The 16847-nt window shown below is 39.4% G+C and overlaps 1 protein-coding gene across 6 annotated transcripts in view; it reads left to right on the forward strand.

Moving 5' to 3' along the window:
* Positions 1 to 16847, forward strand: part of TENM1 (teneurin transmembrane protein 1) — an 864097-nt gene that overhangs the window by 830613 nt on the left and 16637 nt on the right. For all 6 annotated transcript variants that reach the window (XM_056808890.1, XM_056808889.1, XM_056808891.1 and 3 more), the window contains 2 exons: positions 7361 to 7533; positions 8815 to 9050. In XM_056808890.1, coding sequence (XP_056664868.1) covers positions 7361 to 7533; positions 8815 to 9050 — 409 coding nt within the window. The remainder of the gene's footprint in view (positions 1 to 7360; positions 7534 to 8814; positions 9051 to 16847) is intronic.

Genomic DNA, 16847 nt, shown 5'->3' on the forward strand with positions numbered 1-16847 from the left:
AGATATTAAGGAGTTGAAACTATTATTGGAGGCAGTCAAAGAATGTTTGATCTACAAAGGAGAGACCTTAGAGGTGATCTCTTAGTCTTTCTTACTCCTTTTTTTACAGATGTAGAAACAGAGATATGAGGAAGGGGAAGTGAATTATTGAAGGGCACAAGTAGTTAATGGCAGAGGTTTCCTGATTCATAGGTCCTGTGCTTGCCAGATGAGACAAAAATGTTTGGAACTTTAAAAGGGGTAACCAAGGGCTAGCTGGAAAAATAGATTTTTTCATACTAACAGCAGAAAGGGAAAACTTACCAGCACCATGGAGAATAGAGAGAATTCTGTAGGGCCAACTGATTGTTTATGCATGTACCTAAAAAGGGAACCTTAGAGGGAAATGGCCTTTGTCAGGATAGAAGAGTAGATGTGGAGAAGCAGCTGAGCCAGTGATATCTTCACATCTCCATAATGCATGCAGATAATGACTCTGAAGTGAATCTTGGGCCATGATGACAGCTGAGAATTTGCTGTGCCATAGGTGGTATGTTAAAGGACAGCGGTGTCTCTAGTGTTATATTGTGGGTGACAGTAGAGGTGGGACATCAGCTCATGTGTGTGTGTATGTGTGTGTGTGTGTGTGTGTGTGAGAGAGAGAGAGAGAGAGAGAGAGAGAGAGAGAGAGAGAGAGAGAGAGAGAGAGATTGATTACAATGCTTTCTTTTTGAGTTAGGCCCAGTACCAATTTGAGCAGGCATTTTTGAAGGGGCAGCCCAGAAGCATGCCAAATATCAAAGGAAAAACCAACTTAAGCATTGTCAACAGATAGGGCCAAGCCACATTTGAGTAATTAAGAGTTGCTCCTGTTGAGAGACACGAATGTAGTGTGAGTCTTCTTTTGCTGAGGACTCTTGCTTTGACCTCAGGGAAGGTCAGGTTAGGGAGAGGCACAACAGTTCACACTTGCAGAGAGGTCCTTCTTTTTTCTTCAGGAGTCAGGGTCCATGCCTTTGATTATTTTTACCTATTTTTATACCTATTTTTGTAGAGGTGAGGACAAAGAACTCAACCTCAGGTTTGTGTGGACCATGAAACAGCACTCAGAGGTACATCGCCCTTAGAGAAAACCATATGCTGGACCATCCCTTGGGAGCTACATTTACCTGATCTCTTCTAGAGCAACAATTTCCATGGCCTTCAGTCATCAGAATGGCTTCTGTTGCCTAAATTTGTTGGTAGTGCTAAGTGGAAAAGTCATCTGTGGCAGCTCTAGGTTCCTCTGTGAGCATTTTAGAAATACAAACAAGATCCCTACCTTTTTGGCTGGGAGGTTGAGTAGTGAAGCCATTTTGAAAGGAAGGGTTCCATCAGAAATAAGAGAAGTGGAGTAGGTAATTTCCCATGTCTGCAGTCCAATCAGGAAAGAGGAGTGAAGATCACCCTCAGTTTTCTCTGAACACTAGATGCTTGCCAGGTTGGCAAGTATACTGCTGGTGAAGGCACATTGACAAAAATTGACTGAACTGTCCCCTTTTCCCTCTGATTTTCCAATTAGTTATTTAAAAAAAAAAGGGAAAAAGGGTTAGTCGATGTTTTGTCCAGAACACTTAGGCAACTTGATCTAGCTCTGGCTCAAGTTTTCCCATAGGGAAAAAAAGAGAAGATGCTTTATGACCTCGATGGCTCTATGAGTTTGTTGATGCCAGTGTGGGCATTCCCTTAATCAAGAGCGATTACAACTCTGCAACTTCTCGTCCTATGTGATTCTTGTCTATGTTCTTTCATAGACCATCCGAAGAATGAAGGCCTTCTTCTTGGCCTTGTTCAAATTTCCTTCTTACCAGTGAAACACTGAAGCTGGTGATCCATTAACTTTCACCACAGGCTTGATCTACTAGTTTTCCAATTATACAGTTCTTTGTTGGTTATTATATCTATATTTATCAAGGCATATATAATTGGCACTATATATAAATTGTACATTTGTCCAATATGTTTTTCTAGACAAATATTGATATAGATATAGATACCACCCCGATGACACTTTGTAAATAGGCTATTACTGTTTGAGGCCACCATGCATCTCTCCATTGCATTTTTATGTCCCACAATATCAACTGCTCAGAGATCTTTGAGATCAGAGATTCCCATCCAAGAGTGACTCGGGATTTTGGGCAGTCTCTCTAACAGTATCAGCATAAAGTTGACAGCAAATGGCACTTAGTAAATGTTCTATTGGTCAGGTCCCCCAACAATTAGCACTCTGTTCAGCAGACAAAGGAAATGAATATTCATGGATTCACATGTATTATTGTGGGGGCATGATCTTTCCCACAAAAACACAATCAGTTCTAAGGACCTTACTTTTGAACTCTAACATCCATATTTGCATGAATTACCCAGTAGCACACAGAGAATAACCCAAATATCGATGGTGGAAAATGTTGTCCTTTATTTTTATATTCTTTAAGTAGTTGGTTTTTTCCTCATATTGGAATTATCTTTGGATGGAATGGCTTTTCTCACTAATGCTTTGGTTTATTTGGAACCAGAACTGTGCAAATGAGCCAGACTACAGAGCAAGAGCTTTCCAATTAATTTGCTTTAGGTCTGATATATATGCTTTTGAGGGAACTTTTAAAAAGGGCAAGTATCACATTCCAATTTAAAAATTCAAATAATGAGGCTGTCAAGCTACAGAAGAGATAATGTTTTACATCTTTTGCATAAACAACAAAATAGAAGCCTCAGGCACCTGGCACCTGGCATTCCCATGGAAAGAAATGAAGAAATAAGACAAAAAGGGCCCTCCATGGCCCATCAACCATTTTCTCCCAAGCAGTTGAAACTTTAGTTTTTGGGGGTGATGTCTGGCCTTTACCTAAAATGTAATACTATAAACTAACAGGGAAACAAGTGGGATCCTATTTGTCTTCTTGGGGAAAATATGTAACAATTTGACAGTCACAGATGAAGAATATTCATGAATTCATTTATAAAAAGACATCCAGAAAAATTCCTCCTGGGTCAGCTTCTTGAGTTATTGGGGCTCATTCAGCTGCCTGCTGTGGTGATCCCTTCATAGGCGTAAAGCTAGAAGGGACCTTAACAATCATCTAATCCAATGTCCTCTTTTTACAGAGAAGAAAAACTGAGGCTCAGAGTAATTAGGTAGCCAACCCAAGAACCAGAGAGGTTGTAAGGATTTGATCCCAAGTCCCCTAACTCCAACCCTAGTATCCTTTTCACCTCAACCTCTCAGACTGCACACAAGAAGCATTTTGATGATGCCCATAGCTTCCTTCACACTCTTTGTGTCCAATAAAAACAGAAGGGCTGACTGCCAGGGTGGAAGAAAAACATAAACAGGCTGAGATATCAAGTACAAGTGTCAGTCCAAGTTGGCTTTGGCCAACTTTCTTGGAGGAATGATGTTGACGAAAGTCAATCTTATGTCTCATCTCCAGAGGTTGGTCTCCTTTGACACTGGTGAAGGAAGGAAAATCAACAAGGAGAATATGAGAGAGAAAATAGCTAGATGGAAAGCAAGGCCTAGGAAGGCTGTCAAAGCCTGTCACCCAGAGTGCCATGCTTCTGTGCCATCCTAAGTGAGGGCAAATGTACCCAGGTGAAGCCCTTTGAGGAAAGGGGAGTGTTGGGTTTTTCTCCAAGAATTGACAAAGATGCAACCCCCAAGGATCTAGGTTTTAGGTTGGTGGTGGGACTGCACCCAGTCCTAGGAAATATATTAAAAGGTAAAATTCTATATCCAGAGTGCTCTGTTCCTCTGGAGAATAAGAACACTGGTTGCTCCAAGAATGTTTACAAAAGCAATCAAAGAGGGCTAAAGATTCATCAGTTATCAGGGTCTGGGTACAAAGACAGAGATAGAATAGTCTCTGCCCTCAAGGATTCTACTACAGTAGAGGTTCTTAACCTTTTGTGTGTCATGGCACAAAAATAGGTATGGATGTGTGTGTGTATATGTTTATATGAACACTAGAGTGGGGGGGGGCGTTATTTTTTATTTTCGTATTGTTCATTTTGTGAGTAATCTTGTAAAACCCAAACCATCTGCATTCCGATTCCAACAGTTCTTTCTCTGGAGGTGGAGAACATTCATTATCATAAACTCCTCAGACTTGTCCTAGATCATTGCAATGTGGATAATAGCCAAATCTATCACAGTTGTTCATTGCACAATATTGCTGCTATTGAGTACAATGTTTTCCTGGTTCTGCTTATTTCACTTTGCATCAGTACATGCAGCTCTTTCTGAAATCCTCCAGCGCGTCATTCCTTACAGCACAATAGTATTCCATCACCATCATATACACAATTTGTTCAGCCATTCTGAACACTACAGTGTTGAGGCAGCTAGCTGGTTCAGTGAATAAATTACTGAATCTGAATTCAGTTCAACCCTGATACTAACTGGTATAGCCCTGGGCTAATCACTTAATCTCTTTTGCCTCTGTTTCCTCAACTGTAAAGTGGGGATGAAAACAATATCTACCTCCTAGGATTGTTGTAAGAATCAAATGAGAATCTTCATAAAGTTTCTAGCACATAATGGATGCTTAATAACAACAACAAGTGGGTTTTCTCTCTATGGACCCCTCTGATATTCTGATGAAGCCTGTGGACCTTTCTCAGAATAATATTTTTTTAAAACATAAAATATTTCTTAGGAAACCAGGCATGTTGAAATACAGTTATCACAATAGTTTTTAAATCAAGATTGTGGGCCCCAGGGTAAGAATCCCCATTCTGGTGCTAAACAGTATGTACACACTTTGCCATTTAAAGCAAATCTAAACAAGAAAAATATATAAATAAATAAAAATGGTCATTGGGAAACAGGGACTAGCAGCTTAGGGTGAGGCGGAATCAGAAAACATGGAGGAGATGTCATTTTAGCTGCAATTGGAAAGAAGGAAGTATTTCTAAGAGGCAGGGACAGGGAATAGCATGTGTAAGGGCCCAGAGATTGGAGATGCAAAATTCTGGATGAGTCCAGTTATTTGCAACAGGAAGTAATATTCAATAGGTCTGGGCAAAGGGTCGAAATCAAGACCGCCATGAGCTTCTCGAGCTAAAGGAGTTTCCTTTTGATCCTCGTGGCAATGGAGGGCAAATGGAGTTGCATGAGCTAGTAACATGGTCTCAGACCTGGGTGTTAAGGCCTATCAATTTGGCAGATTTATGGAGAGAGGAGAGACGTGGAATAGGGAGACCAGTTTGAACAGAGGCTCTTGCCATGGCATGGCAACAAATGGTCTGCTTTTTGTTCAGACTCATTTTGCCACATTTTTAAAAAGTGAATGACTTGATGATCTAGCCCCCCTTATTCCAGGACCGCCAAACCAAGTACAGCTACATCTCAGAGTCTAAAAGGCTGTCCAGGGATGACGAGATAGCTGCTTAATTAGTATGACTTTGTCATTTTGCATTTTGGGGGTGGGATAAGTAAGAATAACTCTTGCCATTGTTGTCTAGCTTTGGGCAGAAAAAATCTCATTGTCTAATATTTTTAAAGACCGATATGAGTACATAAATGTCCGGTCATTTCCAACTTGCCGAGCAACAGTGATCAGTTTCCCACAAATGCCTTTACTTGGAATGAAGTTGAATTTATTGTTCATAGTTCCATCAAACTCCCCATCCCCATCAGAATCCTTCCAGAGAGAAGGTTTTGATTTGGAGGACAGGGAGCTTGTCAGTGGCGCTGATTGTTTTAAGCAGACTAACTAGTCCGCCTTTCTGGTCCCTCTGGGCTCTGAAGCTGTCATCCAAAGTACACGTACACGTTACCCAACATGACGAGCTGAGCTCGGAAATAGTTGAAAGATCAGAGAGGGACGATGAGCGGGGGCCATTCCGGAATATTCTAGTGATCATGTTTCCAGTCTTCTTTGTGTTTGTTCATCCTACTAGGAGGATTTCCTCACTCCAAACATGGGAACTGAAAAGACAGAAGAAATCCTTTTTTTCCTTTCTCAAGGCAAAGTAAACTTGGGCCTCCTGGGTCTTTCTCAGGAGGTGTCCTTTTTCTCCTTGATAGACAGCACTCTCTAGTGGTGCATCTCTGGCATCACACTTGAGCAACTTTTGAAGCAAACGCTGAACTTGCTGAATCATTTCTTCTCTACAACAGCCCCGTTTCTAAACTGGTTTCCACCTATAATTCATTACCATTTTGCGTTTATTCCTTTAAAAAACAAGTTGAAAGACAAAACGGTTCAAAAAAGCTGGCAAAGATTTAGATTTCACGATCTCAGTCACTTTAGATCACAAGTTCCTTGATTTTCTTTTTATTGCCAGCATTTAGCACAAGTGATTTGCACATTATAGGAATTTAATAAATGCTTATTAACTTGGCATTGAAGTTTCAGATTCCATTGGGGTAACCGATCATTCTGCTGTTGTGTCTCAGTTGTGTCAGGCTCTTGGTGACCCCATTTGGGGTTTTCTTGGCAAAGACTTGCCATTTCCTTCTCCAGGTTCTTTTACAGATGAGGAAAATGAGGCAAACAGGGTGAAATGATTTGCCCAGGGTGACCCAGGTAGATTTGAAATCAGGTCTTCCTGACTCCATGGCCAGCATTCTTTGTAATATGGTGCCACCTAGATGTCTCAATCACAAACAATTTTTATAACACAACATTAATAATGCTTGGTAACGGAGCTTAAAGTTACATTACCTTGGCTGTACAAAAGGACAAGTTCTTTTTTATTTTTTTAAGTATTTTTCCATGGTTATATGATTTATGTTCTCTCTCTCCTCTTCCCTCTCCTCTCCTGGAGCTAACAAGCAATTCCACTGGGTTATTATATGTGTATTATCATTCAAAACCCATTTCCATAGTAACTATGCCCCTATAAACAAGTGATCAAGCAGTTGTTTTTCTTCTGTGTTTCTACTCCCACAGTTCTTCCTCTGGATGTGGATAGTGTTCTTTCTCATAAGTCCTTCAGAATTGTCCTGGGTCATTGCATTATTAGTAGTAGCAAAGTCAGTTACATTTGATTGTCCCACAATGTTTCAGTTTCTATGTACTAGGTTCTCCTGGTTTTGCTCATTTCACTCCACATCAGTTCACTGAGGCTTTCCCATTTCATATAGAAATCCTCCAGATTCCTGATAGCTCAACAGTATTCCATCACCAACAGATACCACAATTTGTTCAGCCATTCCCCAATTGAAGGGCAGCCCCTCATTTTCCAATTTTTGGCCACCACAAAGAGCGCAGCTATGAATATTCTTATACAAACATTTTTTATCTCTTTGGGGTACAAGCCTAGTAGTGGTGTTCCTAAAAAACCTGTTGTTCTGCCAAAATGTCTCACAACTGATTTGGGTTAAATCACCCAGGTATGACCTTGAGGGCCATCTGACCAATGTCACTTTTCCTACTGGAGAGGTCAGCAATTACCACAGTGACCTGGAGAAGCTCACCAAAGTGGAGCTGGACACTTCCAACCGAGAAAATGTCATCACAGCCACCAACTTTACAGCCACGAGTACCATATACATTCTAAAACATGGTAAGACAAGCTCTGTTCCCTTTGCCAACTTTAAAGCTTTGGTTTGATGTGCACTATTAATATTATATGAAGCCTGGCTTCAGCCAGTTTCTTTTTCTCTCCCTCTTCAACCTTCTACACATCTTGGTACATATCAATTGTCCAAAGCAACATAATTGACAAATTTGAGCTTAATGGAAAGGCATCAGATTTTGCAAGTTCATGTGGTACAGTGGGACATGACAGATTTGGATTCAAAGGGCAGGCATTTGAATCTCCCCTCCGCCACCCAATGCCTTTGTCACCATGGCTCACTGCACCAGGAGCCAAGCCAGGATTCAGTCTAAGTCCTCCTTACTCCCAAATCCTTGCCATTCCACTACATGGCACACTTCTTCTCACACATATGAGAACCTAAGCTCATATTCCAGCTCTTCTTCCTGGAGCCATGGAATGGGAACCTCTCAAATATACCCCATACTCCCATCTATAAAAATGGATGTTACCAAAAGGCAAATTTATATTTGGTAGTAGCAAAACACTTCCCAATGATTAAAATTCTGCCAAAGTGAAAGGGAGTGTCCTAGGAGGTCATGGGGTCCCCCTTATTTTGAGGTCTTCCAGTAGCAGGTGGGTAGCTTGGCTGGCGCTGTGTTATAATGGCCTCTAAGCTTCTTTGGTCTCCAAAATTCTTTGAGTCTGTGATTCATTGATCTACATGCTCCAGATCTAATTAGCATATTTCTAAATGAAGTGAAATCTGTCCCCATTGGTACTAGAGAGAAATAGAGAATTATGGGAGTGATCTAAAGGACTGCATTCCTTCCCTTTCTTTCTTATCCAAGACAGCTTTCCTGGAGGGAAATGGAATTGAGGAGTTTGCTTCTGGGGCTTGGTACAAAATGGTGTGTACTCGGGAGGCAGTAAGTCATTCCAGGGCATCACAGCTCTGCTGGAAAGGATCAGAGGTAGTCTTTAGTAGAAATCTTCTTTGAGAGTTGAAGGAGATGAGAGAAGTGCTGCCAGAGGCCTGAGCTCTCCTTGGGTAATATGGAAGCTAAGTTTAACATATCAAACAAAGCAGGCCAACCTAACAAGCCAGAGGGAATTTTCTTAAAATGAAAAAGAGAAAGAAGTTAGCATGTAGGTTTAGAATAGAAATTTCTGTTTAAGAAACAAGAAAATTGGGAGATTTTTAAAAAGGGCAGAATGAGAGTTTACCTATCTGAATAGTTAAGAGGTCCAAAGGAGAACTCAGATTGTGTGTTCTTTCCCCCCTCCCAAATCTTGTTCTATCAACAGATAATACCCAGAGTACCTATCGTGTGAGCCCCGATGGATCCCTCCGGGTTACCTTTGCAAGTGGCATGGAGATCACTCTCAACACTGAGCCACACATTCTCGCTGGGGCAGTCAACCCCACCTTGGGCAAGTGCAATATTTCCCTGCCTGGAGAGCACAATTCTAACGTTATTGAGTGGCGGCAGCGGAAGGAGCAGACCAAAGGCAACATGTCGGCATTTGAAAGGAGGCTACGGGTAAGTCAACCATATAAATCATGGGGAAGTCTTTGCCAGGGTTGCAGAAAGTATTTGTTGAATCAACAGAGTTCTAAAGAACATTTGACTTCATAATGGAGGCAGTTTGAGGCCAGTTATGAAGTTGATGGTCTTCTACTGTTTAGACTCTTCTTTACCTAGATACAGGCCATCATTATGCAACTAGCTATACCTCAGCAGGGCCTCCTCTCCCACCCTCAATGTAACTTGGTCTAATTCAGCTAATATTGAGTAAGTACCAACTGAATGGAAAGATAAGCAATAGTATGGTCTCTGCGTTCAAGGAATTCACAATCTGGTAGAAGGAATAAGACAGGGGTACATCTACTGCAACCTACAGAATGAGTGACCAGGATGGGAAGGATCTCAGAGGTGGTGGGAAAGAAGGAGTCAGGGAAGGAGGAGGTAGCAACTCACCCTTGCAAGTTTTCAATAGGGAGAGATGTTGAAGTAATCTTTGACACTTGAACAAAAATACACAAAAGAACCTTAAATCTTAGGCTAAGGATTTTCAATCCTTCAGTCAGTGGGAAGCCACTGAAGGTCCTTGAGCAGGACAGTGACATAATCAGAACTGTGCTTCAGGCAGAGATATGCAAAAGATGGATTGGAGAGGAAAGCAACTGAAGTCAGAGAAAGCATTTCAACTGTTCTAATGGTACAAGTGCAGAGTGATAAAGGATTCAACTAGAAGAGTGGCAGTAAGAGTAGAGGAAAGATTTGAGAAAGAAAGGTCTTGGATTTGACTATCTTTCAAGTCAAGAGGACTCGCCAGCTGATTAGATGTGGTGAGACGGACAACTCAAAAATGACTCAAGTTTCAGACCTGAATGACTTGAAAGACATTGGTGGCATAACAGAAATAGAGAAGTTCAGAAGAGGGACAGGTTTATGGAAAAGATGGATTTTGTTTTGGACAGACCAAGTTTCAGATAAAAGCAGTCCATTGGATTAGAAATCTCTAACAGGCAGTTGGAGATGTGGTCCTGGAAGCCAGGAGAGATATTGGGATGGTAGTCATCGTTGTAGAAACGATACCTGAAGTTTGGGGGATTGATGACATCACCAAGGGAGAAAGGACAGAAAGAGAAGAAAGGAAGTGTAAAGGATAGAGGGGTAGATAGATGACCTGGTAGAAAATGGTGACATGAAATCTAAGGGAAATGCTACCAAGAAAGAAGAAATGGTCAACGGTGTTAAATTCCATGTGAAAGAACATGAAAATATGTTCTTTAACAGGCCATTGAATTTAATGATTACGATGTTATAGTGAACTTTATGAGAACAGCCTCAGTAGAAGAATGGAGTCAGAAGCCAGAGTGGGGGGGGGGGTAGTTGAAATAGAAGCAGATATTAAGACCTGGGGCCATTTCTCACCTGAGACACATACCTGCTATGTGACCCTGGGTAAATCACCTGCACATTAAGATTAAAGGGGCAGCCTAAGGGCAAGCTTAGTCAGAGAAGACCTTTCTTGGAGGGTGAGAATTGGAGGATTTTTCAGACCCTCAATAATCTGAATTCACAGTGATTACATGTTAAAATCCTCACCCCTGTGGCCTTTCTGTAAGCACCAGTTTTCTCTCCATGTGCTCTCCATGTTTTCAAATGCTCTGTAAAATAATTACTAATATCAGAAGGACAAATGAGCCAGTTTTCTTCCCTTCTTTTAGGCCCTAGAACAATGGCAATTGTGAGTAGGAAACAATATCTTGATATACTACGGTAGCTAAGATCGTAAACATACTCCTGGTCTATACAATGCAAAGAACAATCAGGCAATGCCATGATGAAACCCAACAAACCTGTTGTTTGGTATTAAATAGATGAATCACTGTTGTTCTTTTCCAATACTTTTATCACTGTTGTGTAGACACAGTCTAAATATTCCAGCTACTGAGTTAGGGGTTTCGCACATAAGCAGAACCATTTGAACATTTTTCATAAGTTGGCCAGTCACTAATCAGTTATTTACCAATGATAATATTTTACTGAAAGAAACATTTAGATCAGCTTCATATGCATGATTATATGGGCCAGTACAATCCTGTGAGATAGGAATGGCAGGCACCTTCCCTGAGAAGCAAGGTGATGTAGAGGAAAGAACAGTGCCCAGGCACTTTTCAAACTTTTTAAATGCTCTATCATCAATGAGATAAAATGGAATAGCGAATTGTCCTAGAGACCAGGAAGACCTGAGTTCCAACCTTGCCTCTGGCACATACTAGCTATGAAACATTAAGAGTAAGCCATGAAGGACAGTTTATATACAGACACAGAAATGAGTACTGAAATGTTACCTATGGAGAACAAGCAGCAGGTTGACCAATTGGACCATAGAACATATGAAAGGGACTAATATGCAATGAATGTGGAAAGGCAGGCTGGAGCCAGATTGTAAAAGGCCTTAAAAGCCAAATAGAAGGGTTGTATTTTATCCTAGAGGCAAGCGGGAGTCACTGGAGTTTTTGAACATGGGAATAACATGATCATAGTGTGGTTTTTGAACTTCTCTTTATTAGTTATGTGTAAGAAGGATAGATATAGGAAGGACTCGAGATCCAAGAAAGTGATTAATAGAGTACTGCAATAGTCCAGGGAAGACTGAGGGCATGAACTGGGGTGATAGCCGGCTCTATGAGTAAAAAGGAGATGGAGGTAAGAGGGGAATTGACAATTCTTGTGAACCATTTGGATATGAGGAGATAAAGAAGTAAGCTGTTATTATTATTTCCATTTTCCAGAGGAGCAACTTGAGTCCCAAGGGGTAGAGGGGAAGGACTTTGCTCAAGGTCATACTTCTATTAAGTAGTAAGGGCCAGGTCTAGAATCCTGATCTTCTGATTCTTACACTGTCTCATACTGTATAGTTCAGTGCTTTTGAAATAATTAATGTTTACTATGTCATGCTATTCAACTTCTAATAAAGGGAAAATTGGAAAATTTAGGAGATGTGAATTCCTTTAGTTGATTTCATTTATTTGAGAAAATATGTGCATGGGACTTTTTTAACTTCTTTTGGAGGATATAAAGTTCTTTGGCTTTCTCCATGTCACCCACACATCAAGATAAAAGGTAAAAAAATTCAGATATTTGATCTTTCGAATGGCCCTATATCCAGGCTTTTAGAAATCTCTTGGTTGATTACAACAAATTTCCCCCTTTTGCCCCATGATCATTGGGAGCTCTTCCATGGGTCTCGTCAGTGCAATGAGCAGATTCTGGTTTTCTGTGTAAAATATGGCACTTCTTTGGAAAACCAGCCCAACATAGATAACAATGAATGCTAGCTATTCATGCACAAAATTGCAGAATCCTTTACAAGCCCATTTGGTAAGGTGATCTATAACAAATGTTCGTCCATTAGGACACTTGTCACATCCATTCTTCTCCTTCTAGCTGAAAAGAAAAAGAAATGGCATAATACTGCCTTCTTTGCGAAATTGAAGTGATGAGGGTTGTTTCTAATCTAAGGGTTTCAATCCAAAGCCAAAGGGAACTTGTTTCCTATATCAAAGACTTGCTGCCTCCCCTCTCAAAAAAAAAAACAGAAAAAAATGATGTCCTACTTGATCTGAGTGAATTCCAGATTGGCTATTTCAGAGGCATCCTTCAGTGACCCTATTAAGCCGACCAACACTGCACTGTATGGTTTGTTTTCAAACGTAATTCCCCATGACCCAAAATCTAGTCGAATTATATCCTTTGTGAGATACTTTAGCATTAATTTAACTCTTCCTCTATTGCATCATCTTGACTGTGTAAATCGGCCTTCCGTTAGCACAGAGAAATCTAAGTGTCTATAACAATCAAAGATTACATATTCGTTAAAAGCAAAATGGTTCAGGGACTAGATCCAAATTATAATTTGTAGCATCCGTGGGTGAGAATGCAATTAGTGTGTAGAGTTTGTCATTACACGGGATCTCAAAACAAAACCATGGGCCTGCAGTTACCTTCTTTTTTTAAAGTATCAAATGCACAATTCAAACCATAAAATCAGTGGGATGATTATGTGTTTACATGCACAATGAAGCAAAAATTCATCTCCAATCATTGCAATTGGGGTGTCATCAGCAATGTAGGGAAAAGGGTTAAGCACCCTCCAGAATCAGAATAGTTGTGTATTTTTTGTCCGTTTTTTAATTTCATTTTAGGAATATGAATAAGTGACCTGTACTCAGGAAAGAGAAACAGTCTAGCTGTCTATGATGGAAAAGCAGAGAAATAGACCATAGGTCAAATATAATAACCTAGTTTGGTCTGGCCACCAGCCAGAAAGTGATGGCAGCTTACTCTTATTCTCCCCACCCTGAGGTCTACCAATTCCAGGTTTTCTTTCTCCCATGCTTCATGCTGTTTTCTAAGTTAGTTCAGTTTAGAAAGCACTATGCTATTTCATTTCCAGACCTTGCCATCAACTTTGTAAGTAACCAGGGCAGCTGGCCTTGCCCACTCTTCTGTAACTGAGAAAAACTGAGTAGACTGCAGCACAAGGTAGAAGGACCCTTGAGAATTCAATCAACACCTACCCACCATTAAAATAAGACATAGCAAAGGAGTTACTCAACGCAATTTCAAATTTAACTTAATTATTTGTAAATCAAACTTTTGAGAAATAGAATGCTGGAAACTCTCATTCTCCAACTTAAATCTTCCCCCTCTGAATTGGTTTCAAGCTAGGCTATCCCTTAGAAAAATTGCAAAGTAGAGTAGATTTTGCTTTCAGAGCCCTTACTAACTCCCTTCTTTTAAGACCCCAAAATACCTACTGCTGCTTCCCAGGCCCCTCAAGGGCTATGTTAAACCAAGGTTTAAACAGTCCTGCATTCTCCCAACTATCCCACTCCATCAGTGCAAAGCTAGAAGTCCAGTCTCTCTCTAGGACCTTGCCTGGCCATGGGTTAAACAGATCAGTTCTTCCAGATGATGATAACTTAACCCCATCTGGGAATTAAGTGGTTTCAATTCCAATGTGATATGTGGGGTCAAGGAAACAACATGTAAAGAATGCATCTGGAATGTAATGCTAGGTAAATGAGTAGCAACTCCAATTCATTCTCCATGTAGTATCAGTTCATGGCATGGTATGACATTTATTTTTTAATTTTTTTAATTTTTAATTTAATATTTTTTAATCTCTGTATTGGAAATCAGTATTTTTATAGAAACATCCAAAGCACTATACGTTATCCAGAGATCTGAACATAGCATTAAAATATTATATATATTTATATATATGTATATATATATATATATATATATATATATATATATATATATAATCAGTAGACAGGTATTGACCTGTGACAACCTTCCAGTGGAAATGTAGCCCTGATCCTAGTTGTGCAGCTAAAATGCTCATTTTTTTTATTAAGAAATGAGTTCATGGTCTTCTGCCTTGGAATCAATACTTAGTATCAATCTGGATGAGTGCATCTCATTCACATTCACAGTTATGATTACTAATTGTGTGTTTCCTTTTCTCTTATTCTCCCCACTTACCATTTTCTCTCTTCTTGTTCACAGATTTTTTTCCAATCACTGCTTCCCCTATTTCTTCCTCCTTTTTGTCCATCTCTTCCCCTTCCCTTATTCCTTTTACCCTCCTATTTTCCTACAGGGCAAGATAAGTTTCTATAGTTGAGTGAGTATGGTTGTTATTCCCACTTTGAGCTAATTCCCATGAGAGTAAGGTTTAGGTATAGCCCACCACCTACTTCATCTTTTTTATTGACTATTATGGACCTTTTCATGGGAGATAGTTTACCTCGCTTCTATCTTTTCTCTTCTCCCAATGTCTTCCTCCTTCTTGTCCCTTGATTTGTTTTTTGGATATCACCTTATCTTATTTAGCTTACTTCCTTCTTTCTACATATACTGGTTTTCATTGTTCTAATAGTGATAAAGTTCTTAAGTATCTTGAATACTTTTTGATTCCCAAGTATCAAAGCTATCTTAAGCATTTAAATTATTAACTTAGGTAACTCAATTTAACTCAATTATCAAAATCATTACATTTTCACTTTATCTTTTTATGCTTCTTTTAAGTATTGAATTTACTCATCACATTTTCTTTTCACCTCTGGTTTTTTGGTCAGTAAAGTCTAGAATTACTCTATTTCATTCCACATCTATTTTTTACCCCTGTAAGACTTTTTAAATATAATTTTTTAATATTTTCCATGGTTACATGATTCACATTATCTCCCTTCCCTCTTTCCTCCCCTCTACCAGAGCTGACAAGCAATTCTTTTGTATTATCACTCAAAACCTATTTCCATATTATTCACTTTTGTAAAAGTAATCTTTTAAAACTAAAACCCCAAATCATGGCCCATATAAATAAGTGATAAATCATAGGGCTTCCTTCTGCATTTTTATTCCCACAATTCTTTCTATAGATGTGGATGGCATTCTTTCTCATAAGTCCTTCTGGATTGTTCTGAATCGTTGCATTGTTGTTAGTAGCAAAATCTATTACAATTGAATGTCCCACAATGTTTGTTATTGTGTATAATGTTCTCCTGGTTCTGCTCATTTCACTCCACATCAGTGTAGGATTTTTTTTGCTGGGTATGTAATTCTTGGTTGTAGTTCTAAATCATTTGCCTTTCAGAATATCATATTCCATGCCTTCCGGTCCTTTAAGGTAGAGGCTAGTAGATTCTGGATAATCCTAACTGTGGGTTCACAACTTTTAAGTTGTTTGCTTCTGGATGCTTGTCATACTTTTTCCATGGCCTGGGAGTTCTGGAATTTGGCTATAAGAGTCCTGGAGTATTTTATTTTGGAGTCTTTTTCAGGAGATGATTAGTGGATTCTCTTGTTTTCTCTTTTTCCCTTATTTGAAGAGATGGGAGCAGTTTTCTGTGATGTTTTGAGGGCTTTTTTTATTTTATGGATCTATTTTCCATGTCAATTATTTTCCGGTGAAGTGTTTCAGATTTTTTTTCTATCTTTTCAGTCTTTTGATTTTGTCATGTTTCCTGATGTCATGCAGATTCATTAGCTCCTATTTGCCCAATTCTAATTTTTTGGAATTTTTTTCTTACTTTAGTTTTTGTATTTTTTTCCATTTGGCTAATTCTGTTTTGCCTTGTCTCTCCCCATTTCATCTCTGTCTTTCACTTGACTAACAAAATAATTTGAAGTGCACATCTAATCATGCTACTCCTCTACTCAATAAATTCCAGTGGCTCCTTATTACTAAGAGAACAAATATAAACTCTCTGTTTGGCATTTAAGGCCCTTCATAACCTAGTTCCCAACCTTATCTACCTTACCTTTTTAAACATTTTTCCCTTCCCACACACCAGAATAGCCCAATGTGCCTTTCCTATGGCAGTTCCCCACACATGAAAGTTTATCTGCCATATCTATTTTTGAACTGTGTTTCCATGCCTGGAATGTGTTTTCCTCTTCATCTCTGCCTCTTACAATTTCTTATTTCCTCTAAGATTCAGCTAAAGTATAAATACCGACATAAAGATTTTCCTGCCCAGTACGCAGTACCCTCCTTCCCAAAATTCATTTTTATATTGTTGTATATTTCCATGAAACAAAAAAAAATCTAAGTTCCTCTCAGGGAAGAGTTTTGTCAATTTTATCTGTGCAATTTCACAATTCCATCAATGATTTAGGAATATACCACCTATTTTCCTACATATCCTTTTCAACATTGACTAAATTTCCATCTTTTATCAACTTTGCTAATTTGATGGATGGGAAGTAAAACCTCAGAGCTGTCTTATTTTGTATTTCTCTTATTAGTGA

The sequence above is a fragment of the Monodelphis domestica genome, chromosome X, assembly GCF_027887165.1.
Source record: "Monodelphis domestica isolate mMonDom1 chromosome X, mMonDom1.pri, whole genome shotgun sequence".
NCBI lineage: Eukaryota > Metazoa > Chordata > Mammalia > Didelphimorphia > Didelphidae > Monodelphis > Monodelphis domestica.